Source organism: Medicago sativa, chromosome 4 (assembly GCF_051527215.1).
Source record: "Medicago sativa cultivar Bolivia chromosome 4, Bolivia_mono, whole genome shotgun sequence".
NCBI classification, from domain to species: Eukaryota; Viridiplantae; Streptophyta; class Magnoliopsida; order Fabales; family Fabaceae; genus Medicago; species Medicago sativa.
Window position 1 is genome coordinate 100,459,593 of NC_140752.1, and position 27,647 is coordinate 100,487,239.

The following is a 27,647-nucleotide window of genomic DNA, read 5'->3' on the forward strand; positions in this document are numbered from 1 at the left end:
CAAAATTAGAATCATTTCTACTTTATACAATTAGTCAAATTAATGTTGCATTATTAATTTAATTATTTATGGATTAATAAAAGAAAACTTTAAAATTAACACTTTCAATCAAACAACTTTTAAACTAACAATTATGTTAAAAAAAAATTACTCATATTAATTAACAAAATATATCAAAAGTTGTTATTTTTTATATGAATCTGTCAAAATATTACTGGGTTTCTAGAGCCCAGTCCCAACCTCTTAGCCACTTCCTCTAAAAAAAAAAAAAAACACCTCTTATCATCTTCTCCAACGAGAAAGGGTGAGAAAGAGCATTCAAGGTTGCAGTGCAGCGGCGGAAGGAAAAATTAATTATAGAAAAATCATCACACCGTATTCATGTTGAAATGGAAGTAATCATTTACAAAAAAATGAAAAAAAGAAAACATGGGTAAATTAGGAAAACAGAGGAGTCAAAGAAAAATTGATTCTCAAATCCGCAGAAGCTTCAATTTGTGGCTTCGTTTGAACCTGCGTTTGAGACTATTATCACGATTGGTTGTATCGCTTTTGCCGATATCCAAACACCAAACTTTTTGGTGAAACCACGTTTTGAAAAGTGAACGCGCGTTTGAGGGTGTCAAACGCGGAACCACACAGGTACATAGTCTAATACTCCCTCCATTCCTTTTCTTTTGATGTTTTAGCTCTTGACACAAGTTTTAAGGAGTAATTAAAGTATATAAATATTTGTGTGTTTTTTACTTAAATGTCCTTATTTATCATTAAATTCACATGTGATAAACCAAAAGTCATAACTACTTTAATAGTTTATTGTGTTTTCCAACAAGGGTAAACTTGAGAAAACAATAATAAATTCACTAAAACATCAAAATTTTTAGAATATAGTTGAAGTTCTAAAACGTCAAAAGAAAATGAATGGAGGGAGTATATTGATAAAGATTTAGCTCAATTGACAAAGTAGATATTGTTAGACTTAACTTCGTCACTTAAGCTCAAACCCCACATTTGCAATTATATGTCGGTTTAAGCAGTGTTTATCAAAATTTGTAAAAGTAGGGTTGTTCAAAGTTTATATAGACCAAAAAACAGACATACAAGGAGGGGGTAATGTGGTGGTCAAGGACAAATTCAAAATCTCGCATGAAATTTTCTCATAAGCAAACCACGAAGTTATAATGATGGAGACAAAACACATAAATAATGTAATTATTACTTAGAATCTAATTATTTATATCATGATTTTTTTTTTATTTAATCACCTTCCTATTTGATAATAATATTTATATTTTACACTGTTATCATAGTATAATATTATTTTTATTTGATCAGATGATTTATGAATTTTTCAATAACTTATACTATTGCTTGTATTTTAGAATGATTTTCATTTTTATGATTATTTTATGAAATATTTATCATTTTAACTTTTAAATATTTCACTTGTATTTACACATTTATTTTATAATGTAAGTGCGTGATTATCAAACTCGTAGAATAAAGAAGTGTAAGAGTCCCGTAAGTACAACTCGTTATCCGGGGGGTCGGGATTACAATCACGTATTCCCCACTTTTCCATTGACCAATTGACAAAAAAAAAAGTGTTAGAAAAAGCTTTTTCAACTCCAAAGGTTTGGTATGGTGGTAAAACGACATGTCTAAAGTCACATGTTCAAATATTAACACTTGTGTTGCAAAATGTTGGTTTTATCACAATCTTTTAGTTTCAGACCACGCTTTATGATGCATACAGATATCTATGAAAATTGTGGCTTCAATTGCTTATTTGGCTTTGTTTAAAATTCATTATCTGCATTATGTGTTTAAATGGGGATTACTCGTCTAAAACAGCTTCAACCTTCAAGAAGCCAAAAGAAACGCCCAAATTGCTGGAATAGCCTGCCTCTGCTCACATTACTAAAGTCCAAACACTTGGGTTAAATAAGTAGGTTAAGAGCAAACAAAAATATAGTATATATATTAACAGATAAGTAATAATACATTTTCATAAATGTTCATCCATGTTTCATAACTGTTAGACAACTTTTACATCACTATAACAATAAACATGAATCGTCCTCACACAAAAAATTGAGATTTGAATGAAAACTGACTATATTACTAAGCAAAACTAAATCAATGCAACTGTACTCATAACATGTCTAGGTTTAAGATTTGAGAATGAGCTCAAATCTCATATAATCCCAAATCTACTATCATCACCTGATTTAACAGGATCTTTTGGAGAAGTACTTCCAACTGAAGGTTTCTCAGAGTGTATAAGTGACAATTCTTCAACTGCATCTTTCCTTTCACTGTAAATGATCTCTTTCTTATCAACCTCGGCCATTTCGACCTTCTCCATGGTCATTGTGGTTACATCTTCAGCTGCTTTTGCAACAACAGTAATTGCGCTCGACACCCACGAAGCTCCGGTTGATACATAAGGATTGCTCATGATTGCAGATCCAGCATCACTTGCCTTTTGCTCAGCAACAGCATAAACAGACTTTGTTTTTTCAGAAACCTGAAATTTTTCATCCATCTCTCTCACTTTTTCATTTACTATAGCAGTTCCAATACTTAGTTTATCAGTCAAACCGATTTTACGGTCGATGGAAGCAACTGTGGCAGAAGCATTTGAAATCAAGTGATGGCGTTCGTCAAAGGATTTGGCTCTATTAATTGCACCTTTTCCTAAAACAAAACCTTTGGCAAGCATGGTGCTCACAACATCTTCAGCCTTCTTAACAGCAGCAGGAGTCTGCTTTTGGTCCTGAGATCAACATCAAAGGTTAGAAATATTGATATAAATATTTGATACGAAAGAAACACTGCAAGATGTATGCATTGACTATTAAGCTGCAAGTGTGTGTTTCTAACATGAAAAATCTATTATACATCTTATAAATTTATCGGCAATTGTGAAGCAATGTTTCAAAACCTGGGAAATAAATGAGTCATACACAAAAAACCACACTTTTACTGCTAAGATAATTCGATACTGGTATTATAGGCACAATGAACAGATAAAAACTAACTTAGGTGCTTACAGGACTAAATGGTTGAGCTTCAGGGGGAAGCTGATAATTTTCAAATGGCGTGATGGTGACAGGAGAATTTGCTATGTTGGAACCCTGTACTATAAAGAGAAGCATGAGTATGTGATTTTATCCAAAAATAATAATAATAATCTGACTAAAATTATCTTTCTTTTATATATTCTATTTATCAATGGTGTTTGAAAATGTCTTGTAAGATTCTAAATACAAAACCATACCGTCAAGAGCACCGCTGTGTCTGCTCCCTGTGTATTCTTAAAGGTAACATATGCAGTCTTAGTGCTCTCAGTTTCCCTGCAAAAAATTCCATGTAAGTGAATTGTGAAAATTTCACAAATACTTTAAGCAATGACACTCATTAAAATGGAAGGAAAAAAAGGATTGCATTGCGAGGAATCTAACTTTTGCATCTCAACGTATTGAATGTCACCAGAGAATGAGAAAAACTCTTTGATATTCTTCTCGGTCGCAGTCATTGATACATTGCTTACCTTAACCGTTTTTATCTGCCAGAGGTAAAAATGAATCAACTTAGGTTTTCTTCATCAAGAGATAACTGAAATTAGATAAACTTCTGAATAATTTGTTATCAGACAAATACCAACACATGACAATAAGGCAGATATAAGATTTGTTTTGAAGGATTAACCAAAAGCAGTTAAAATCAGCAAACACAGTTTGTCAAATGAAACTCAAATTAGTTAGCTTTGACCCAATTTGAATCCACTATGCATTTATGGATTTATTATAATCTATAATAAAATATTATTAAACGTATACTTGTTTAATTACTAGTTTTCTGATTATGTTGTAGCAGGCATGCATATTTATATTGCAGTGTCCAGGCATCTAGAGTGAAAACATGATATTGGTTCCCAATTCATATATTATATTTTACAATAAAAAATAATCAATACTATTATGTAAGAATTTATTTCTTACATCTGAGACATTAATTGTCCAATTTGGTGTAATTGTAGATTGGGGAACAGCTCCAACCCCTTGATCTTTATGGTCCACTGGAACCTGCATATAATAATAAAATGCTAAAATAAGTTATTTCTTTTTTGTCATTTTTTAAGAGATGATGAATAGAAGTTCATATTTTAATCAAGGTAGTAATGTAATGTGCACTCTGATGCACTACAATTACAAACACAGTGGCCCTGATATTCATCAATTTGTGATTTGATGGAACCATTGATGTATTTTCATGCACGAATATTACCCTCCCATCAACCTTATTAGGGATCACCATATTTATATTACTTTATTACAAATCATAGATTGAATGGTCTACACGTACGGAGGATAAAATATGAGAAATATATATGTCACAAAATGAATGACATGTAAAAACATATTGCATGTATGTATGTATTTGAAGAACAATTTCTCAGCAAGAAAATCATGACATATATAGAATACAATAATAATAACTAGATCCATATATAGGAACACATAAAAATCACACACAACAATGAACAAACAAACATGAACAAGTAAGAACGTTAATTGAAAAAACAAAAAAACATACCGACATGAAGTTTTGTCAGATAGGAAATAGTAGCAACAAGCAATGGAGAGAGAATGGGATAGTTGGTTGATGAATGAAAGAGGATGAAGAAAAATGTATTGTTAAGGAATGAATACAAAAACAGGGAAGGGTATTCTGGTAATTTGAAAAAGGGAATGTGATTCTTCTCGTGAGTAGAATAACGCAGAGTTCGCGCTTCAGATTTGCGTTAGTGCATCCAAACTAACTCAACGGTCCTTCTTTCACTTCATATTTGTTTTTGGTAGAAATTCATTTTTCATTTTGACAATTTCTTTTCTCTTCAATACACTTATTTTATAATTGGAAGTGTATTTGACTTTTTTAGATTATTATAAACTTCGAGATATAAATCTCTCTCTTTCGATCCCTTGTTTGGCAATTCACCATTTAAAAAAAACAGAGTTTAGATTATATATATAATTCAAAGCATGTTTTTTTCATACAAATTATGTAATCCAATTTATGCTTATATGTACGTTTCTCAGAATCAGACATCACATCACCACCTTCCACCTTAAACCCCTCAAAAAAACACCCTCGTTTGACGAAAATGCAATTTCATCTTACATTGCAAGCATCGTTAGACTTCATACACACTATTTTTGTCTTAATGCAGAGATAATGTGAATTTAAAATCTTATTCGTTTGAAAAATCAAGTTCGTATTATATAATTTGAACCCTATATTTAAAAAAACCTAACTAATTTATTGAAAAAATTGTTTAAGTTGTTCAAATATGGACACTCTTATTGATCTTCCCTCTTATGTGACGCCTCACATTACAGCTCCAATTATGGCTTCTCGTGCTGATGTTAAGCTAGACATTACACCTCAAGCTGCAGATGATCTCGAAAATGTCAAAGTTAAGGTTCCACCTCTGGTTGAGAATCTTTCCAACAATGACAAAGTTGCGGCTACACCTTCGGTTGAGAATCCTCTCAATAGTCGGGGTTGCGCTTTCAATTGAGAGTCCTTCCGACAATGTCAAATTTGACGGTGCACCTCAAGCTGAGAATCCTCCTATCGATTATCAAATATAATTTAAGTACCGGTAGAAAGTTTACGTCACAAGACGAGTTGTTGGCATGAGTTTGAGATGAAGCAAAAAAACTGGAATTCGCTTTTGTTATTTCAAAATCAAATAATGGGGGGAAATGACATAAAACGGCTTGTTATGTTGAGACGTGAAAGAGAAGATTCTTATACCGAGTACAAGAAGTTTATAAAGTGTAAAATATAGTACTAGTGAAATGCGATTGTCCATACATAATGAGAGATTATTTGTTGATTGTTGTTTTATGAAACCTTAGATTTTGGGACAAAGAACATATATAATCAAGAAACGACTCAAGTCTTTTACGGTCATAGATATGATAAACACCAGAGACCGTAAGAGATAGGCTTATGTGTGAGTTGACAACCTCAAAGGGCATTGCAATAAATATCACGACCACTTTGCAAAATAGAAATGCTCGAAATGCAACCGATATCAAGCATATTTATAATGCACGTTACAATATAAACAATCTATGAGGGGTTTAAGATCATAAGTGCAACATCTAGTAAAATGATCGGTTGAAAATATTTTATGGGCTCATCAAGATTCCATAAATTATCGTGAATGATTATCTTCTTTAATTGTAACTCAAGATATTCGAGCAAAACATCCACGAGAATGGATCGACGTAAGAGTATCAACCTTGAGCATGGTACCAAGAGCAACACTCATTCGTCATAGAAAGTTTTTGTTGCAAAGCTCCATTATAAGATATCGGGAATACAAACCCACATCACACTTTTTCGAACGTGGTTAGCATTGGAACCAAACAAAGCACCATCTTTATCTTTAAATAAAAGGAGCAGTGCTAATTGGGTTAATCAATTTGCAATGATGTGCGGCATTTTATTTTAAAAATTGTGCACTAGTTGTTTTGTGGGTCATGTTAACTTGTGCCCTAAGGACATAAATTAAGAAACTAAAAATGGAATTAAAAAATAACTTTTGCATTGAAAAGACAAAATTTCAAACTTTTAATACTCCCTCCGTTTCAAAATGAGTGTCGCTTTAGGCAAAACATTTTGTTTCAAAATGAATGTCACTTTAAGTTTACAATGCAATAATAACTTTTTCTTTTCAATTGTACCCTTCAATTAATATTATGTTACACTACTTCCAAATTATTATTCTTTCTTTAATAAAAAACAAACCAATAGTTGATTAGGATAATTTGGTAAAATTGCTATGACATTTGACTACTTTATTCCATTCCTTAATCTGTGTGCAATTGGCTAAAGCGACACTCATTTTGAAACGGAGGGAGTATATTGAATGCACAATTTCCAAGAAAAAATTTCTATGTTTAGTTTCTAAACTTGTGCCTCAAGGGTACAAGTTAACATTTCCCTTGTTTTTTGAGGGGAAGGTACTAGTAGTTTTTTTTTAAAGGGAGAAGGTACTAGTTTGTTTTTTTTACAAAAGGAGAAGTTAGTAGTTATCAACAGAAGAAAGTTACTGTATATAAATTTGTTTCAACATTATTTTTAAATTTATCAGACACCAAGTCAAGAAATTCGATTATTAAATCCAGTGAGGCCATGGCACACTATACTATCTAACCAAATTAATTAAAGTGGCTTGCTTTTATTCAATTTTGACTTTAAATGTAAAAAACACCCGTCCCGTGATCGCTTTTATAACTTTGAGCTACCAGTGTGATAGTATAACTTCTAATTTGGGGTTTCTGAGTAAGATTTTTCTGAGTTATTTGTATCTTTTGGGCCACCACATGATTGATTTTTTTTTTTTATTTCATTTATTTATAATGAGTATATGAAAAATAAAAAAATAAATACCACCGTATAAATGAGGAATTAAAGATTCCGAGAATTTCGGTTAAATTGGCGGGAAATTGGTGGGTGGCAGCTAGCGAATTTTTTGGGATTTTCAATACTTTCTCTTACCGGGTCCCACCGGACATCACTGTCAACCAACAAACACCGTTCGATCATATTCCGATCCAACCGCATCAGATCATTTACCTTCCCGCCGATTGTACGGTACTTTAACCCTTCCCTTAACCTTGGGTTCCACTTTGGTGCCATAGTTGTGGAAAATTGCTGTTCACACATTTGAGAAGGCTGTGACACACATGTAAAATACGTTTTTGCCCCCTCGGCAGTTAACTGCCGAGGAATTTAAAATCCGGCTGCAGTTAACTGCAGAGGAATTCCTCGGTAGTTAACTGCCGAGGAATCAGAAAATTTACTCATAAGCACTGTTCATCTTCTTTTCATCTTCTCTTCCTCTTCATGACTCTCATCAGTTGTCAACGTTGGTGAACCAATTTCAGAAAACTCAACTAGTAAATCAGAAGCTAAGGAAACTGATGGTGCATGACGAATTAGCCCATTTGTAAACGTGTTTTCCTTATTCTTATCTTCAGGAGTTGAAAGAGAATCATACAAAGAATCATTGGGGAATTAGTCACTTTAGTCCCTGAATGGGGAACGATTCGTCAATTTAGTCCCTGAATGCAGATAGTATGCAAAACAGTCCCTGCATGGTCAATTTCAGGGACTAAAGTGACTAACGAAGTCTACATTCAGGGACTAAATTGACTAACGGAGTCTGCATTCAGGGACTAAATTGACTAACAAAGTCTACATTCAGGGACTGTTTTGCAATTTATCTGCATTCAGGGACTAAATTGACGAATCGTTCCCCATTCAGGGACTAAAGTGACTAATTCCCCAAGAATCATTTATGTCAGTAACATCAGTACTAGATATTGGAAAATCAAGGACTTCAACATTTTTTGTTGTTGGAATTATGTTTGGTTCACTTGCATGGTCTGAAATGGAATTTGTTGGATCGCTATTGTCTACTTCCCCACCTTTCATTCCATCAATGTCAATTTTACTTTTCTCCTCCTCTCCATGTGTAGTTTCCTCTCCTCCATTTGATGGACTTGGAGCTTGTAATTCACTTTCACTTCCTTCGTTGGAGTTTAACTTTTCAGGCCTACCGTGATTTCCCCTACCTGCATGAACACCGTGAGAGAGAGGAAGAGAAGATGAACAGTGCTTATGAATACATTTCCTCGGCAGTTAACTACCGAGAAATTCCTCGGCAGTTAACTGCAGCCGGTTTTAAATTCCTCGGCAGTTAACTGCTGAGGGGGCAAAAGCGTATTTTACATGTGTGTCCCAGCCATATGGAATGTGTCAACATCAATTTTCATAGTTGTGTGCCATTGGTGCCATTGGTGCCATCTCCACCACACACACACATCACACACACATCCCCACACCCATCAACACACATCAACGGTCAGGATTGACATCACACACACATCCTATTTATTTTCTTTATTACTTTTTTTATAGATACATTCAATCAAATCAAATTACATTAAAATATCTCTTTGATAGGTAAATCATGACATATATTCACAAATTTTACGGTTAAGTTCGGATACTTTTTAAAACTCTTTTTAGCATGTTCTTCTGTCGAATTTGGATAGACATGATTGAGATTTAATATCCTAACTTAATATCTGTTTGGTTCCACTTCTGAGAAGCAATTCTAGCCCAAAATCAATTCTCTACAGTGCCAAAAGCAATTCTAGCCAAAAACAACGTGTTTGGTTCAGCTTTTCAGAATTGCTTTTGTCCTCCAAAAGCAATTCTCCATGAAGCTATAAATCCTAGCTTCTAGCTTTTCTAGAATCAATTCTCCTTGAACAACGTGTATAGGTTTGTATATTTTATTATTACAACACGTTATTTTACTTTATTGCCCTTTATCAATTCTCATTCTTTATCAATTCTCCTTTAGCTATGTATATTTTAGTAATTATACATTCAAAAGCAATTCTACATAATTGCATCCAAACATAAATCATTTTGTTTAATCAATTCTACATAATTGTATCCAAACATAAATCAATTCTCTCAGAATCAATTCTGTCAGAATCAATTCTATCAGAATCAATTCTCTCAGAATCAATTATATTCAAAGCTGAACCAAACGGGCACTTAAACTATGTTTTCAATGTTGTTATTTTATTGTTATTCCAAACAATAAAAATGAAATTAATTTCTGTTCACTCATGTTGTAAAACTATTTTTTTATATAGAAATGTTCAATAAAATTACATTATAATATTATTTTATAAGTTAGTTTATAAAATATCTTTATAAGTTTGTCGTAATTTTTCAATACAAATTTTTTTTATACTGAACCAAACAATTGGTTTTAATGATTATTAAATTTCATCAAAGATAAATTATTTGGAAGAATAAAAGACCATCCACAATGGAACTCCCATATTTGGATGTTTAAATGGGTCACATATATACACATAATTCATTTTATAATTTTTTAATGTCAATACCTAATAAACACTAAATTACTTCAACTCAGCAACGCAACAAAATTTATTAATAGGCCCCACTAATAACTCTATATTATTACATTTCTAAAACACTCATTTATTTCATTAAAAAATATTAAATGAAATTCACATAAAAATGAAGAGAGAGAAGGTTCTTATGTAGACACCATTTTCTTTTTTTTGGTCAGGTAGCCTAATGGCTAGAATTCACCTTATAGGGTGAATAAGTGAGATGTCCGGAGTTCGAACCCCGAACCCCTGCATATAATAATGCATTGTCGTACCAACTAAGTTATGCTCACAGGACATAGACACCCTTTTCTATAAGAACAAATAAATATCACTCACCATCACCATTATGGATGGTCTAAGATCTCTAATGTCATCAAAATTTTACAGACTTTGCTTATCTTTTAAATTGAAATCTAGATTACATGACTTCTTTCCCCTCATAATCGTACAGTCAAAAAAAAAAAAAGTTTTACTACTAATGTTTATAGTAGTACGAATTAAATTCAATAAACAACTTTCTTTTGGTCAAATAAATAACAACTCATAAATACACTTTTTCTATTTCAATCCCTTTTCACATTCTCTCTCTTACTGTGTTTCTTCTTCACTTCGCCGCATTTTCTACTTGCTTGTGTACCCAATCTCAAACCAAAAACATGGTAAGAACAATTCATCAATTTCCTGTTTTTTCCATGGATTCTTATAAAGTTTTGATTTTTAACCTATTCTGATTCTGATTTCGTTCATTTTGCTTTCAATTCAATGTTCATTCATAACAGCTTTTGCATTTTAGATTCGTTTGATTCTTGATGATTCTGTTTAGTTTGATTTGAACTCATTGTGACCATTTGATTCATATTTTATTTTTGTTTTAAATGTTGGTTGTTTTCAGTTAAGATTAGATGAGTATATTTATCAAATTTGAAATTTGCATGTGAAGATTTGGTTGATTTTTCATTTGTATTTTGAATATCTGAGATTAGGTTTAGGTTTTTGTTGTTAAAGTTTATATTTTTTCATCATTGACTGTTGAAATGTGTTTTTTCTTTTAGATTATTTCTGATTCTGAATTAAGTTTTTGGTTGGGTTCTTGAATTGATTTTGTGGGTACTGAATAATGATGGATTTTGCAGGTGGGGAAGGATCAATCACCAAAGGAAAGGAATATAGATTGGATTAGAGCTCTTATGAATAGTAGCTCTGGCTATTGTGATGATCATCGTGATCTTCGATCTAATGAGAAGAATACTTTCTGTGTAGATTGTGCTGTTAGATTCTGTAGGCACTGTAAAGAAGCTCATTCTATTCATAGAAGGTTTCAGATTTACAGATATTCCTATCAGGATGTTTTCCGCCATTCTGAGCTGCAGAAGCACTTTGACTGCTCAAATATTCAGGTTAATTTGAATGCATTATTACAAGTGATTGATTCATTTTCTATATGATTTATATCAATTCGATTTATTGAGATGAATTTGTTTCATTGTTTGTATATTGTGCTTGTTTTGATTTGTTTTAATCTGGTTGGTGATAGACTTTAATGATCTGATGGACATTACCATTAATGGTTGAACCTATTGAAATTACATTGAATAAATTTTCCATGTGGGTTGAATTATAAATTTTCTAATGTTGTTATCCATGAAATAAATTGTGTTTATTTTTCCTTTGTACTGTCATTGTTTGTTATTGAACATTGTTAAAGTATATACCAATTGTTATTGATCATAAACTCTCACACTCAATTTTGCATAATTTTCATCGTACAATTGTTCCATGATTTGGCAGACTTACATATCGAATAAAGATAGGATTGTGCATCTCAAACCTCGGCCTCCGATCTATAAGTCTAAAGTTGGTGATCAATGCCCTGAATCAAAATCGAAAGAAAGCAACTTATCAGCTAGATTTAAGTCAGGAGGCAGTACATGTGAAGAATGTGGGAAACACTTACAAGATGAGCATAGTCGCTGGTGCTCAATTATATGCAAGGTAACAAACATGCTCTTATTTAATGGTAAAAATTTGCTGTTTTCTATTACATCACTTGTAACTCAAATCATGTGCTGTTGTTAGATAGGGGAGCCTCAAAGCCAAGGTCCAAATCATCACTCAAAAAGGAGTTTAGTTGACTCTTTCAACCAAAGTGGTAGATGCATCATCACTCCGAAAACCGAAGCTATTGACTTTACTATGACTGATAACCTTAATTCGGAACCGGAATCATCTATTTCTGAAGCTGAGCCATGTGGGCGGGTTGAAGTTGTGAATTTCAGAAAGCGCCCGAGAAAAACCACTCCTCAGAGGCCTGTCTTTGTTTTCGTTTCTTAGCATATGTTCGGAAAATGCACTTCAATTTTCACAGCATCACCGTGCGGCAATTTGAAGCTAGGACAGACTGCTTCTTGCGAACCACCATGATTTTCCTACTCACAACGAGCTACCAAACATCCTATTAGAAGTTATCACAAATACTACTCTACTGTTTCCTTTATTTCTTTTCCTTTGATTTTTTTGCTTCCAAGTTATCATTTTAGGATAATGAGACAGGGTATCTTGAACAATTAAGGGATGCTCAACTCCATTATACCCCATATTGGGTTTCAAGTATAAACCGAGGAGTTTGACGTACAGTTGCTATGAGAAAATTAACTAGCTGAGCTTGTACAGCCTAAGACTTTGATACGAATAGTACTATAGTATTGCTATTGACACACTCTTTTCATTTAATTTCATCACCATCGTTTGGAATTCATCTCACTAAAACTTGTGCATACGTACATGCACTCTAATGCTGCCATCCCATGGTCAATGGTTTTTCATGTGATAATTTATGTTTTTCTCTATTTAGTAGCCTATTTATGGCATGCCATTTCTTTGAGCAAAAAAAATAAAAATAGCATTTCTATTTTTTGCCCATGCCTATGTTTGCTTAGCTAAACTAAACTAATGGACATTGCACCAACATCCCTAGTCTCCGACAACAAGTGATGGGATTTTGTTTTTAAATAAACGTATTATAATAGATTTTTTTTACGGTCTTTTGAAGTATATTTTGGTTCTAATTATTTTCATGATTTGTTTTTAAAAACTATCACCTATGTATAAGTTCCTAGTACAATTTTGTACCATTAATATTTTAGACTCTTTTTAATACTCTTAGTTACACTACGAGAGGGTAGATTGTTCATGCCAAATAATTCTCTATATTTTAATCAATAGAATAATTTATTTTTTAAAACATCCATAAAAATTACGCTAAGCTTTCAATTCTGTCTTAAGAAAAAATTAATACCGAGTTTTCAATGCTGCAGCTGGAATGTTGGAAGCGCACAAAACCTCACTGACTGGAATGGGATGACAAAGATTTTAGTGTCCCCACAACAAAATGAGCAAGAAAACCAAATCTTAATGGTGTGGTAATGTTGGATTGATAAGGACATACATAATTGTACTAATTTCGTAAACGACATGCAAACATTGTTCTACTAAATTATAATATTTGACTACTATAGTATTGAGGTTGAATATGTGTCTAACTCTAAACCTATAAATGCTGCCGGACCCTCCTTGATTGTTTATTTTTCTTCTCTCAATCTTGTGTTGACAAAAAAAGAAAAACTAAATATTGTGACTGTTGAAGCACATGGATGATCAAGAAGACTATCATGTGCCCGCCCATCATGCCACCACCGACTTTTATCACAGTTCCAGTATCATTTTTATTTCTAGAATTTGATGGTGAAATTTACACACTAGATATTGAGAAGTGATGAATTACATATGAATTTGGTCTTTAGAGTATCAAATGTATTGGACCCATTTATTTTCTTGCTCTGGACTAACGAATATATAAGATTAAATTATTGTGACTCGTGTAAAATGATGTAAATATTCATCGACACTAGTAATAATTTGGATTATATTTTTCACCATTGAACTCTTGAACATTTTAAGAATCTCTTAAATGCTAAAAACTCTTGCATTTTTTATCCATTACCAAGGTTTAATCCTAAAAATATGGTATTGGTAATGATAGATTAGTATATTAATGTACTGATCAATTTTTCAAGTATATTGCCAATAGTGTAGGTGTAGTATACTCATAAACATTGTGGTGCACTTAATAGTTCTATTAGTGCAACTATATATTATTATTATTTGTAGTTTTGGCTATAATTATTAATCAATTAAACACTACTAACTCCAGTGATTTAGTTAAAAGTTTTATATTGACTTTGTAACTGTTAGTATAATGCTTTCATAGTATATACATTTTTCAACTCCTACTGCCATCTTCATTTATTGCGAGAAATTGATGGAACAAGTGGGAAATCTGACACTCTAGTTTATTTGCGATAATCATCAGATATATAGAAAATTGTCTTGGATATAATACTAGACGACCCCATATTTCCACTGCCTAAGAAGGGAGACAAAGCTGTGATTATTGATGAAAGCCGCATCTATCTTCTAGAACAACTGATGATGATCGTACCAAACATTAAACCTTGTGTAAGAGATGAAGCTTTGAAGCTAGCACATGAGTTGAAATTTAACATAAAAGAAAATACTGAAAATTCTTTGGAGGTTCTCGAATTTCTATTGATTTTGACGATTTATGGATTGCTTGCTTACTTTGATGGAAATGATGTCTCTAAGCTTTACGCATCTGTTGCTGATCACAAGATAGTTGTGAAGCCTGGATTTTGTAGATAAAGTCTCTCGTAAGTTGATTTAGAAATTCTTCAATTTGTCTCTATGCTTTTGGTTCTTTAAATCATATAATTATCAAATCCATATTGCAATTTTGTATCTAATAATGTCTTTTATATTGTTTTGGCTTTATATTCTTGTTGGAAATCAATGCATATTGTGAACTTCAGAAGTTGATAGAATGTTGATTACATTACATGTGTAGCTCATTTGCATTTTTTGCATGTATGATAGATTTTCTCTTAAATCAATACTGAAAGTGTTAGCCATTGATTTTTGAGAAAAACTTGTGTAGAACATATTTGTGTGAATGTACACATGTTCTTGAAATATGACAACTCTTGTTTAAATTTACCGAAGTCAAATACTTCAAGATGATACGTAAAAACTATGTAGGATATATACAAAGATACTATGATTAATAAGATATTAGATGTTGGTTGGCTACTTGGTACAAGACGACTTTTATTTGTTCCAACATGTGCAGCTCCTATACTATGAACAAGAGAAAGACTCAGAGAACTACTAGTACAAAGCTGCAAAAATCACACGAGCTGCTACTTTCAGGAGCAAAAGAGATAGCTATGGCAAGGGATCTCTAGATATTAGACTTTGAAAAAAGGCTCAACAAAGCTAAAAGGTTTGATGATAAATTGGCAATGTGCTGTTTAACAAAAGGAACTTGATTCACTACAATCAATATTTGATGTAGTCACTTAGTCATTCAATTAAGATTGAACGGTCAAGATTTAATCTCGATATTTTTAAATTTAAAATAAAAACTAAGTCTATCTTTGTTATAACCATCAAATCGAGATTGGACGGTTACCGATGTTCCAACTACTTGATTGTAGAAAACCTATGATTGCATCGAACCTCATTTTAGAAAAAATATGGTTAACATAGATCCAAGTCCACCTCATTTCAACTTGGTAAATTTTCAAATTTGTTCTTGACTTTTTAGAGTTCCATCACCTTAGTTCTTTTGGCAAGACGACTTTTATTTTCTAAAATACTATCGCAGACAGCAAAATTCTCAAAATAAAACATCTCAGGAAAAAAAAGTTGACTTGGTATATATCTTATTAAAGACAAATTTATCATTTAAGACAAATTCTCGTTTTTTTTAAAGACTCTAAGGCTTGTTTAGTAAAAATAACGGATAGTTATAAGCTAGTTTATAACTTATAACTGATGAATAATAGCTTTTAGCTGATAGCTTATATCTAATGGCTGATGATTGATAGCTGATAATTGGTAAAATTAACGGTTCAACTAAAATGACATAAAAGAACATTCTTAGTTCATAATAAAATCCACAACAGTTGATATTTAAAATACTTTATTATACTTATATATTTTATACATTACTAAAATCACGAGAATTATGAAAGTGGACATTTGTATTAAAGTTGTTTGTAATCACTATCGTTTTTACAATTTTATCCCTAAGAGAGAGAGTTAGTTTATATTTTCCATATAAAATTTATTGCTGATTGAAGAAAAATATGTATAATAAATAGGGGCAAATATGTAAAGAAATAATTAATATAGTTGGAAATAACAAAGGGATCTTTTTTTTTTTGGTAGTGTTACAAAGTAACGAGGAAAAAAGAAAAAGAAAAAAAGGGAGAGTCGAAATTAAGTTCCAAGCTTATCTCTCAGGATGAGAGATTCCATGCCAGGCGGAGGGCAGTTCCAGTGAGCAGAACACCTTGCATGTGATCCTTCCTTAGCCATAAAGTCTGCACACATATTTTGTTCCCTAAGAACATGCACCAATGTTGTATTCCCATTTCCATGTAAAGCATCTCTAATATGAAGGATGTCAGTAGCATAAGTGTGCAAGGTATGATCACGATCAACAATAATCAGGTCCATTGCTTCCAAACAATCACTCTCACAAATAATGTTGACATACCCTTTATTACTACAAAAATCAAGACCTATCTGGATAGCACGTAACTCAGCTAATAACGCATCACCTCCAGCTTCATAGTGAGAAAAACGAGCTATCCAATCTCCATCGTGGTTGCGAACAACACCACCAACGCCTAAACAACCAAAATCTTCTAGAAAGCTACCATCAATATTGAGTTTTAGTGTACCTTCCGGAGGGGGGGGATCCAATGAGCTAAGAGACGCGATGAGTGTGGGTCCAAACCAAGATTGGGATAGTAAGAAATGCATTCATCATGTAACAAAAAGGTCTTTCGCACCACATCTTGAATGCGCCAATGTTGATCCTAAAAAATAGTATTGTTTCTCAAACACCAAGCATACCATACTCCTGTAACAAAAAGAATAGAGGAAGTACCCTTTGTCATCTCATGAAGCCAAGCCTTGACATCCAATTCAGAGAAAAAATTATTATAACGCCCCATATTCAAGCAGAGCCAAAGCTCTTTAGAGTGCGGATAATCTCGTAAACAGTGAAGAATATCCTCTATGGGTGAAGAGCAACGGTTGCAGCTTGGAGAAGCTACCATGTTGCAATGATGCCGACGGGCATTAATAGGGAGAGCATTATGAAAACAAAGCCATAGAAAGTGTTGGAGTTTTGCTGGTACTTTAAGGCGCCAAAGCCAATTCATGTTACAATTTACATTCCAATCTCTATTTTGTTGAAGCAGCAAATAATATCCACTTGAGCAAGTATATTCACCTTTCTTTGCATGCCTCCAAGTCCACGCATCTTGAAGTCGTACATCCAAGTTGTTAGGAGCTGGAAGCTGATGAATATAACGAACAATATCGGTTGGTATCATAGTAGCAAGACCTTGTAAGTTCCACCTACCATCCTCCCACACATCCTTCAAACACATAAATGAATCACTGATGTTAATGAATGGAACCAATTGACATAGGGGACCGAGTTGTGTCCAGTCAGTATTCCAAATCGATGAGTCTCCGGAGCCTACACGAAAACCATACCCTGCAGCAAAATTTGTAATGGCATGTTGAATACCACGCCAAGTGATTGAAGGTTTATTATGTTTCTTGTTCATCCATAAAGACGTGTTGCCCATGTATTTATGGGAAAGAACTTTCACCCACAATTTATCTTTATTATGAAGCATGTTCCACACTAACTTACCGAGCATAGCTAAATTGGTAAGTCTAGCTTCACGAATACCTAGGCCACCAAAGCGTTTAGGGGTTGTAACCATATTCCAATTAACATGATTCCAAGTTCGAGAGTTCCCATCACCCCCCCAAAGAAAACTTCTTGCCATCTTATCTAACCTGTTGAAAACATAAGTAGGAAGATTGTGAAGTTGCATGGTATAAACGGGAATTGCTGTTGTGACAGACTTCACTAGGCAGGCTCGTCCTGCTTTATTCAAGATATTTCCTTTCCAAGTAGCTAGTCTTTTTGAAACTTTGTCAACTACGCCATTATATACATCTCGAGAAACTCGACCCTTGACAAGAGGAAAACCAAGGTAGTGTCCTAAATCCGCCACAAATTTAATAGTTGAAATATCTTGTATCTCACGCTTTCTTTCCCCTTGAACCATCCTAGAACACATAGCTTTGGACTTTATGGTATTAATCCTTAATCCTGAAGCTGAACAAAACTCATCCAAGGTATCCACAACCACTTTGACCTGTTCAGTACTAGCTTCACAAAACAACATAACATCATCAACAAAAAGAATATGAGATAATTTTGGGCCACCCTTAGATACCTGTATAGGTTTCCATATTCCACTTAGGGGACAAATTAATTTTTTTATCAAAATGGTCTTATAATTAGAGAAGGAGGTAGTATTATTAAATTAATTATTTTCCGCTATAAGTTAGATTTGTCTTGCCAAACGGAGCCTAAGTTCGCTCCTACAAAGCCAATTTAAGACAAATTAAATTCTCTAAGTTTGCTCTCTCATTTCTTGTTCTTCACGGAAACGAAAAGCGGTACTGTTCTCATAACCTGAAAAACAAAAACACAAACCAAAAACGATGCCAAACCGAAAACCAAGTATTGTATATCCGATCGATGCACCGAGGAGGTCTAAGCGACTTCTTCTCCCAAAACCCTCCACCGATGAAGTTCCGTCGTCGTCCTCGAGTGTGGTTGAAGTTGCCAAGAAAGTGAAAAGAAAGCGCGGCGGCGGCGGCGAGATCTCCAACGACGGCGCCACCGCTAAAATTCTCGTCGAACCCTCCAAAGCTCAACCCTCTGTAGCTGGTGACGTTACCACCACCGTCGTCATCTCCAGCGCTCTTCTCCAGAAATGTCTCCTTCTTCTCTCCGACGGTATTCACCCTACCGTCATCTCCGATTCACTTCACAAAGCCTCTGTTAAAGCCCTCGACATCCTCACCGCCATGGCAGTTCCGGTTGAACTCTCCGACCGTGACTCTCTCATGAAATCCGTTAGCACTTCAATGGTTAGTCAATACTCTTCGCTTATCGCTCCTATTGCTGTTGATTCAGTTCTCTCTGTCATCGATCCCTCTAGGCCAGAAATGGTGGATCTCCGTGACGTGAAGATTGTTAAGAAGCTCGGTGGAACTGTTGATGATACTGAGCTTGTGAATAAGGGTTTGGTTTTTGATATGAAGGTTAGTCATGCTGCTGGTGGACCTACAAGAATGGAGAATGCTAAGATTGCTGTGATTCAGTTTCAGATTTCACCTCCAAAAAACACTGATATTCAACAGAGTAATGCGGTGAGTGATTATTCTCAAATGTTTATATTTGAGAAGATTAAAGCATCTGGATCTAATCTATTGTTAATTCAGGGTATGATTGAGAAGATTAAAGCAACTGGATGTAATGTGTTGCTGATTCAGAAGAGTATTTTGACTTTGAGTGATACTGTTACAGATTTGTCTTTGCATTATCTTGCTAAAGCTAAGATTTTGGTGATTAAGGATGTTGAATGCGATGAGATTGAGTTTATTACCAAGACTCTTAATTGTTTGCCTATTGCTAATATTGAGCATTTTCGTAAAGAGAAGTTGGGTTATGCTGATCTTGTGGAGGAAGTTTCTATTGGGGATGGCAAGATTGTGAAGATTTCAGGTATTAAGGATATGGGTAAGACCACAACTGTTCTTGTTCGTGGATCCAACTTGCTTGTGCTTGATGAAGCGGAGAGGAGTTTGCATGATGCTTTGTGTGTTGTTAGGTGTTTGGTTAGTAAGAGGTTTTTGATTGCTGGTGGTGGAGCGCGCGGGATTGAGTTGTCGAGGCAACTGGGTGCTTGGGCAAAGGGGTTGCATGGGATGGAGGGTGACTGTATTAGAGTATTTGCTGAGGCACTTGAAGTGATTCCTTACACTTTGGCCGAGAATGCTGGTTTCAATCCGATTGCGAGTGCTATCACTTTAGCAACAGAGTGTGTGCGGATGATTTTGAAGAATGATCATGTGTGAGGTACAGTTACTTTGAAACCCAAACTCTTAGCCAGTTTTGCTATTTGACTTGTATTAATGAAGGATCTTGATTTTTTTGTCTTGACACAACCAACAACCTAGGCTTCTTTGATTACCAATATCTCTGATTTTGTTTGCATTAACTCTGTTTAGTGAATAAGGACTTCTCAAAAAATCTCTGAAGTCTTCGATAGAATCGGAATACTTTTGAGGGTCGATGTTCAGGAACTTTATGATATTTTTTAAGGCCAACAATCACCTTAGGGAAGCAATGTACATCATCATCTCTATCGATATCCAAAATATTAACATTATAACAATTATATGCTTGAAGAAATAGATTTAAAATCCAATATCAAATTGTATTGACTCAACATGTGAATGTTAAGAACTTAAAGAGGTTATGAATGAAGTGAACCTTTTCTGCAGCATCTCTTTGCTTTTTTGCGGCCATTGAGGGCAGGAACGAATATGGTAACATTATAGCACTACTGTTGTTTTGATCCTTGCATTCCATAAACCTGGAAAGCCATCATTAGCACCTCGAAATTCAGAAGAATCTCTGATTGTAGCATATAACAACTTATTATTTTATGAGCAATCTTCTTCACAGTAGCACCACAATGGCATTTTGTAAGGCATGATTCAAACCTCAACTTAGGTGTAAGAGGTTGGCATTCATGCCTCCTGAAATAGGGAGCAATTACACATCGCTTGAGAGTTTGTGGCTGCGAAGTAGCTGTAATGCACTTGAATCGTTCCCGCTTGATGGTTTCCCTGTGCTCCAAAGACTTAACATTAGTAGTTGTAGGAGTCTGGATTCAATTTTCATTTTGGAAAGTCCTTCACCTTGGCCGTCAAGCCTCCGATCACTTATAATCACATCCCATGACTCTATTGAATCACTTAAAGTCAATCTTCGGATGGATACACTTACTGCTCTTGAAGAGTTGTCACTTCAAAGTCTGAAGCTGTCATTTTGTAAAGGTGTTTGCCTACCTCCCAAATTACAATCATTTAAGATTCAGTTCCAAAGAACAATGCCGCCTGTAATGGAATGGGGTTTCCAAGGCCTTACTGCTCTTTCAAGCTTGAGTATTGGAGGCTGTGATGATATTGTTAAGACCTTGTTAATGGAGCCGTTGCTACCCATCTCCCTTGTGTCTCTGACTATCAGTTATCTGCATGAAATGAAGTCCTTTGAAGGAAATGGGCTTCAACACCTCTCCTCTCTCGAAAATCTCCACTTTCGTAAGTGTCAACAGCTTGAGTCATTTCCAGAAAACTGTCTTCCTTCCTCGCTGAAATCACTTAAATTTGGGTTTTGTGAAAGACTTGAGTCATTACTAGTCAACTTCCAAAGTGATATCTATGAGATTTATGATGTTCATCTGATTATCAACACACTGAGTAAAACCATACTCTCATTGGTCAATACGACTCTTGCTAGCTATATATGTTATATTATTTTTATTAGAAAATTGTTGGTGGTTAATTTTTTTTTTTTAACTGGAATCTTAATGGAATTTCTGAAGAACATTTTATACAGTAATTAAAATTTTAACAACCGAGTCTCTGGAGCTAATGAAAGAAAAATGCTCTTTTGGCCACTTGAATTCCCTCATTTCCCCACATTCCTTGCAACATAAACTAGCTCCTATACCTACCTAGTCACTTGCCGATATATTATTTGCCAAACATTTTCACTTCCTGGATGATTTTGTGCAAACTCTTAATTGAATTATCACTCACATGTATTTCAATACTGAAAAAAGAAACTGAATATTATATTTTTTGTATTCTTTTCAGGAGAAGCCTAAGTGGATGAAAACCAACTAACTTTGTGAATTGAAGACATAAGTGGGGGCGGGGCATGTTATTGTCTTAATTCTTCTTGTAAAGTTGTTTAAGCGAATCCAAATGGTTGTCATTGATTGCCACAAGATTGGATTTACTTAGCTAATATTCAGTCTGAATTTTCTTATTATTTGACTGCATTTTGTAGATTTTTCATTCATAGCTGTAAGTGAATGCTCACATGATTCAGAAAGTAGTATAATGTTTGCAATCTTCTGTTCCACTGATTTGTTAGTATGTGGCAACATGAAGCATAAATAAATGGAACAAGTTAAAGTAGATCCAGTAAGAATTCATGTTGTTCTTGGTTCTAAATATTGGCATGTTGTTTGAGTAACATAATGATTCATGTTCTTCATGCATAAACATACTAAGCTTTTTAGCGACAACAATTTGCATGGACTGAGTATAGACATTACTAGATCATGGTGTTTTTTTTTTTTTTTTTTTAAAGAAGATCATGGTGTTGATGATTTCCATTCACCTCGACGATTCAAGAGGTAAACACATGAACCCCTTATGTGAAATCTTATGCTTACGAGTTCCATGACAATGGATTTATTCCATTCTTGAAAATGATTTTTAAAACAGTTTTAAGAAAGTCTATCTCTAAAAAACCCAACATAGATATCAGAGTCATGATTGTAGTTGCCTTATTTCCTAGGTATTTTGTGTGTTTCTTTTAACACTAGTAAAAGACTTCACACAACATTGCGGTAAACATATATAAAATAATTACATCGGTACCAAAAAGAAAATATTAAGGGTGATAATAATTATATTCACTCACGAAATATTTTTTCCTTTTTTTTTGGGTAAAATTATTTAAAACCATTAAACGTGTGCTAGATTTGGTTTGAGAACATATTTTATAACTAAAGTATATAATATTTTCAAATCTACCTTAGTTTATTTTTTAAATAAATATAAATCTTATTTGATTCTCTTTTTTTTCTCTTTCTCTTTCATACCTATAAATATAGAGGTGCCCTGAATGAATTTTTAAAGGCAGAAGTAACAGTGAGACAAAAAGAAGAGGAAATTTGCTCTCCACCCAGCAACTTTTACTCGCGCCCTGCACTGCTTCCAAATATACCTTTGCGTTAGTTAAGTCACGTAGCGTGACTTAACTAACGCACGTTGTAAGCCATGCGCGACTTAAGTCACGCAAGTTGTAAGCCATGCGTGACTTAAGTCATGCACCACTGGCCTATGCGCGAGTTAACTCACGCACGTTGGCCGGTGGTCAGAACTGAAGAACAAACGTTTTTTTGGTCTGTGGTCAATGTTTCAACATTCAATCCACATGTTTTCTACCAAATTTTACACGTTTTTTGACCACATTAATGGTATTTACCACCTATACTACCATTCCCACCTATAAATACCCCTCCATACTTCCCTAATTCCTCACACCATACTACTTTCTCCCCCTCATCACTCTCTCCCTCTATTTCTCTTCTTTCTTTTTTTTCTTTTCAATATTCTCTTTGGGGTAAAAGGTGATCAATTTTCGTTGGGGTAAAGTAGTGAGTAGCCGACTTGGGGAAATGATCGACCCTTGGGATAATTTTTAACCTTTTTTTTTAACCGCAGAAACTTTTTACCGTGGGTAAAAAGAACTTCTTGTGGTAAAAAAAAACAGATTTAAATTTAGCCCAAGGGTTGATGATGTATTTTCCCCAAGAAAGCTGCTCACTATTTTACCCCACGAAGATTGATTACTTTTTACCCCAAGGAGAAAATAAGTAGATTTAGTGAATAAGTTCAAACTTATCATATGAATTATTGTAATGTAATTTATGAATTATTAATAAAATGAGAGATTATTTATGCCTCAATTTTGTTCCTTTGTTTTATATTTGTTGTATTTACCTTTATTTATATTTGTATTGTATTTACCTTTATTTATATTTGTATTAATTTAAAGAATAATATCGAATCAATAATTTAGAATAAAATTAAGAAAATAATTTAGATTAATGTAAACAAAATAATTTCAAAATAAAGTTAATAAAATAATTTTGAATAAAGTTAATAAAGTTAAGAAAATAACATAATTTGAATAAAGTTAATATAAACAAAATAATTTTGAAAAAGTATCCTTGCGCCACTTAACTTGCGCCACGTGACTTAACTTGCGCAGTAACTTACACTTGCGCAAGTTAACTAGCGCATGTGCATTTTCGGCATGGCTGCAGGGTGCGAGCAAAAGTTGTTGGGTGGAGAGCAAAATTCAAAGAAGAGTTTTTCTGGAAGAGCTTATTAGGTATGCTCCTTTTATGAATATGTTTCTTTTTTTTTTTTTAAATAGAATATGTTAATGTTATACTAAATTGGTTTTAGTAGGTCCTCGTGCGCTTAGCTCAATTGGTACGGACAATGCATATAATATGCAAGGTCCGAGGTTCAAACCCCGGCCACCACCACCAAAAAAAATTAAAAATTGGTTTTAGTAGAAAGTAGAATTTGTTTTCACGTACTAGTATCTCTCTTTTTGTCTCTATGCTTTGGTTCGTTATATCATATATCTTATCATGTCTTATATGTTTTTTTGGCTTTATGTTCTTGTTGGAAATCAGTGCAAAGTGTGAACTTATATAGAGTGCTTTTCATTTGTTAAGAGAAAATAGACTTGAAATTTATTAACATTGAGGCACACTTAATTGTCCTACTAGTACATCTATTTGTAGTTTTGGCTATAATTATTAATCAATTAAACACTATTCCCTTGATGGAACAGGTTTGAAGTTTCTCTCATATGAGGAATCTGAATACAAGATAACTGTGGAGCTGTCTGAGACCCAGGGTTTTGCTAATTAAGTTTCTGCTATATATGTCTCTATGCATTGGTAATGGTATGTTACGTCATACAATTATCCAATCCATATTGCAATTTTGTATCTAATCATGTCTTTTAAATTGTTTTGGCTTTATATTCTTGTTGGATATCAATGCATATTGTGAACTTCAGAATTTGATAGAATGTTGATTACATTACATGTGTAGCTCATTTGCATTTTTGCATGTTTGATAAAATGTATCTTATGAGGCGTATGATAGATTTTCTCTTAAATCCATATTGAAAGTGTTGGCCATTGATTTTTGAGAAAAACTTATGTAGAACATATTTGTGTGGTTGAACAAATGTTCTTGAAATAGGACAACTTTTATTTAAATTTGCCACAAGTCAAATACTTTAAGATGATACGTAAAAAAAAAAAACTATGCAGGATATATACAAAGATATTATGATTAATAAGATATTAGATGTTGGTTGGTTACTTGGTACAAAATTAAACCCATGTAACTGGCTTCAATTTGTTTCCCCCAACCCTACACCTTGGTTTTGTCATTTGTTACTAGAAAATTGACATCTTGGGTGTTAATGTTTGGAAAATGAAATAGATTTCAAATCTATCTATCTTTTTATGTATCTCTTTCATTTTCTAATTTGACGAATTTTGAATTATTCAAACCAATTAATTTAGATTTTTGTTAACAAGAACTTATTTAGCCTACATTCTTGAAGTTTTGATCAAGTGAGTTTTTCTTACACCTTGCAGATTTAAGTGAGTTTTGATGTGCCTTCTAACCCTTCAGACCCCTATACTTCCTTGCTATCTACCTCTTATAATGATGCAATATTGCCACAAATCAAGGACTTGCTTAGTTGATTAAGCATGGATTGTGGTATTAATAATAAATGAGAATACCTTATTCAGTGTTGAGATCCTTAGAAAGGAAATGGCATACCACATGACTTGTTTTCTGTGGTCATATATAGTTGGATTGATTAATGCATATTGTCATAGGAAACTCACCAAGATTGAGGAGGGAAACCTGACCATTCGATCTGAGAAACATTGATATAGTAAGGAAAGACGAGCTACCTACTCCCCCATACACCACAATCTCCATGCTCATCTTAGCCTTCTGAGAGAACAATAATCTCATGATCAGATCACGTTGGTGAAAGGCCGTACACACCCTGAAAGATATCACCATCTAAATATGGTAAAGGATTGTGTTGATGTGGAACTACTTCTTTTGCTATATCTGACATTATATAGCAAAACAGACTTTAATCAAACCAAAACAGAAAGCAATTAGCTTGATAGATCAAACAATTGAAAAACAGACTCTCACATGGGTATGGACTAGGTAAAGTGAACAATTACATTACTTGTTGATGGAGTGTTGGAAAACAATGGTGTAGATGGAGAGGAAGACAGAGAACCTAGGAGAGGAAAAATTGGATGATTTTTCCACGAGCTGGATTTTATGCATTATATAAAATATCTTGCACAAATACTTAGGTGATTGTCTGACATGCACTAATGAGAAAATACACATTTGTAAACTGGCATTCAAAAAAGTAGTATCTCAGAGAAAATCTTAACAAAAAACATCCTTGATTTCAAAATTCAAACTTCAATATAGAAGTTTCAAAATACTAGCGAACAAGGCATTTGTGACGCGACAAGAGCTCTCCCTGTCACTAAAATGATAACGACATGTACCAGTTATCTCTCTCAATGATGGTCTTGATGAGATAATGCTACTAGTAGCTACTTTATAGCGACAACTCATGTTGATCTCTCTTAGTTGTGTACAATTTTCTACAACATGTTTCACTCCCTTCGTTGTGACTTGTAGTTGTGACATTATAACAATAGCTCAATACCAGTTACAAAAGCCCACAACAACTCTTTGAGATCACAATGAGTGTTTTATCACCAACTAATGTACTTGACAAATTCAACACCTCCATTTAGAAACTATGAAATTTATTTCAGGCAGCTTCATTCTTGAACAGTTGGTTAAGTTAAAATGTCTAATGTTAGAAAATGTCCTTAAAACATGAGAAATACATTCTTCAAATATGTAACGACAGTCGTTCAAATCAAGTTGCTGCATATAGGGGAAGGGATAGGCAATGAGGACCAGGTCACTATTATCCTTGTTGGAACAAATAAGAGAGGTTAAGGCTGAAATCTTCTTTCGGTGGAAGGTTTGCAACCTATTTCTGGGAAAGGTGTTGTGTCGGAGGGAAAGAATGAGTGATGTTGAAGTTTAATGGGAAACGAGAGGTTTGGAGGAGAAGCTTGTTGAGGTCACCGTCGTTACAAGTGAGGTTGAGGGAGGTGAGGTTAGTGAATCTATGTAATAGGTCAGGTTGGAGACGCTTGTTGAGGTCACTGTTGTTGCAGGAGGGGTGAGGTCACAGTTGCATAATACAATAACTATTTCGTCATACCTTAAATACTCTACAGCCTTGTGGGTAATAATCATTCTTGTCAAGGGAAGATTTTTTATATAGTTGGCAGTATATTCATCTAAATTGTTAAATAGATAGAAGTAACAACGATTAAGTATGCGTTTGGTTGTGCGAGTTTAATTTCAATATAACTCAAGAGGTCAAAGTATTTTCCCTAATTACAAAATTAAAATTAAGATATTAATAAAAAATCAAGATCATTATAAAAATATTAATGCTTCGCTGTGAAATATGAGACAAAATTTGCTAGAACCAAAAAACTTTAATAATCAGAAGTAATAAACAAATACGAGTACTTCCTAAAAAAAATAGTAATAATTAGTACAACTGGTTTTTTTCTTTCTAAATCACCCTAAATATTATTATTGGTTTGCGAT

At 33.8% G+C, this 27,647-nt stretch overlaps 3 protein-coding genes across 5 annotated transcripts; 2 read left to right on the forward strand and 1 right to left on the reverse strand.

Moving 5' to 3' along the window:
• Positions 1-1,953: 1,953 nt before the first annotated feature.
• LOC146934723 (binding partner of ACD11 1-like) lies at positions 1,954-4,734 on the reverse strand. Of its 2 annotated transcripts, XM_085706646.1 has the most exons (6): positions 4,603-4,734; positions 4,008-4,091; positions 3,468-3,571; positions 3,284-3,359; positions 3,057-3,140; positions 1,954-2,779 (listed from the first exon to the last, which is right to left on the reverse strand). In XM_085706646.1, the coding sequence occupies exons 1-6, from the start codon at positions 4,606-4,608 to the stop codon at positions 2,198-2,200; spliced, it is 936 nt and encodes a 311-aa protein (XP_085562772.1). In that variant the 5' UTR covers positions 4,609-4,734; the 3' UTR covers positions 1,954-2,197. The 2 variants fall into 2 exon arrangements, with proteins under 2 accessions (XP_085562772.1, XP_085562773.1); XM_085706647.1 differs by lacking the exon at positions 4,603-4,734 and having other exon boundaries at positions 4,008-4,097.
• A 5,693-nt stretch (positions 4,735-10,427) lies between these two features.
• On the forward strand, positions 10,428-12,761 carry LOC146934724 (uncharacterized). Its single transcript, XM_085706648.1, has 4 exons — positions 10,428-10,690; positions 11,165-11,428; positions 11,820-12,023; positions 12,108-12,761. The coding sequence occupies exons 1-4, from the start codon at positions 10,688-10,690 to the stop codon at positions 12,360-12,362; spliced, it is 726 nt and encodes a 241-aa protein (XP_085562774.1). The 5' UTR covers positions 10,428-10,687; the 3' UTR covers positions 12,363-12,761.
• A 5,770-nt stretch (positions 12,762-18,531) lies between these two features.
• Positions 18,532-22,281, forward strand: LOC146934725 (T-complex protein 1 subunit delta-like). 2 transcript variants are annotated; one of them, XM_085706650.1, is made up of 3 exons: positions 18,532-19,424; positions 19,497-20,133; positions 21,942-22,281. In XM_085706650.1, exons 1-2 carry the CDS (start codon positions 18,711-18,713, stop codon positions 20,130-20,132), a joined length of 1,350 nt encoding a protein of 449 aa, XP_085562776.1. In that variant the 5' UTR covers positions 18,532-18,710; the 3' UTR covers position 20,133; positions 21,942-22,281. The 2 variants fall into 2 exon arrangements, with proteins under 2 accessions (XP_085562776.1, XP_085562775.1); XM_085706649.1 differs by having other exon boundaries at positions 18,578-20,133.
• Positions 22,282-27,647: the final 5,366 nt, after the last annotated feature.

Bases quoted from the DNA above. Each gene is read 5' to 3' on its own strand.
- LOC146934724 (XM_085706648.1), top strand. The intron at 11,429-11,819 runs GTTAATTTGAAT...ATGATTTGGCAG, and splicing joins TTGACTGCTCAAATATTCAG to ACTTACATATCGAATAAAGA. The intron at 12,024-12,107 runs GTAACAAACATG...TGCTGTTGTTAG, and splicing joins GGTGCTCAATTATATGCAAG to ATAGGGGAGCCTCAAAGCCA.
- LOC146934725 (XM_085706649.1), top strand. From the start codon at position 18,711: ATGCCAAACCGAAAACCAAGTATTGTATATCCGATCGATGCACCGAGG.
- LOC146934723 (XM_085706646.1), bottom strand. The intron at 3,572-4,007 runs GTAAGAAATAAA...TACCTCTGGCAG, and splicing joins GGACAATTAATGTCTCAGAT to ATAAAAACGGTTAAGGTAAG. The intron at 3,141-3,283 runs GTATGGTTTTGT...TTTATAGTACAG, and splicing joins ACACAGCGGTGCTCTTGACG to GGTTCCAACATAGCAAATTC.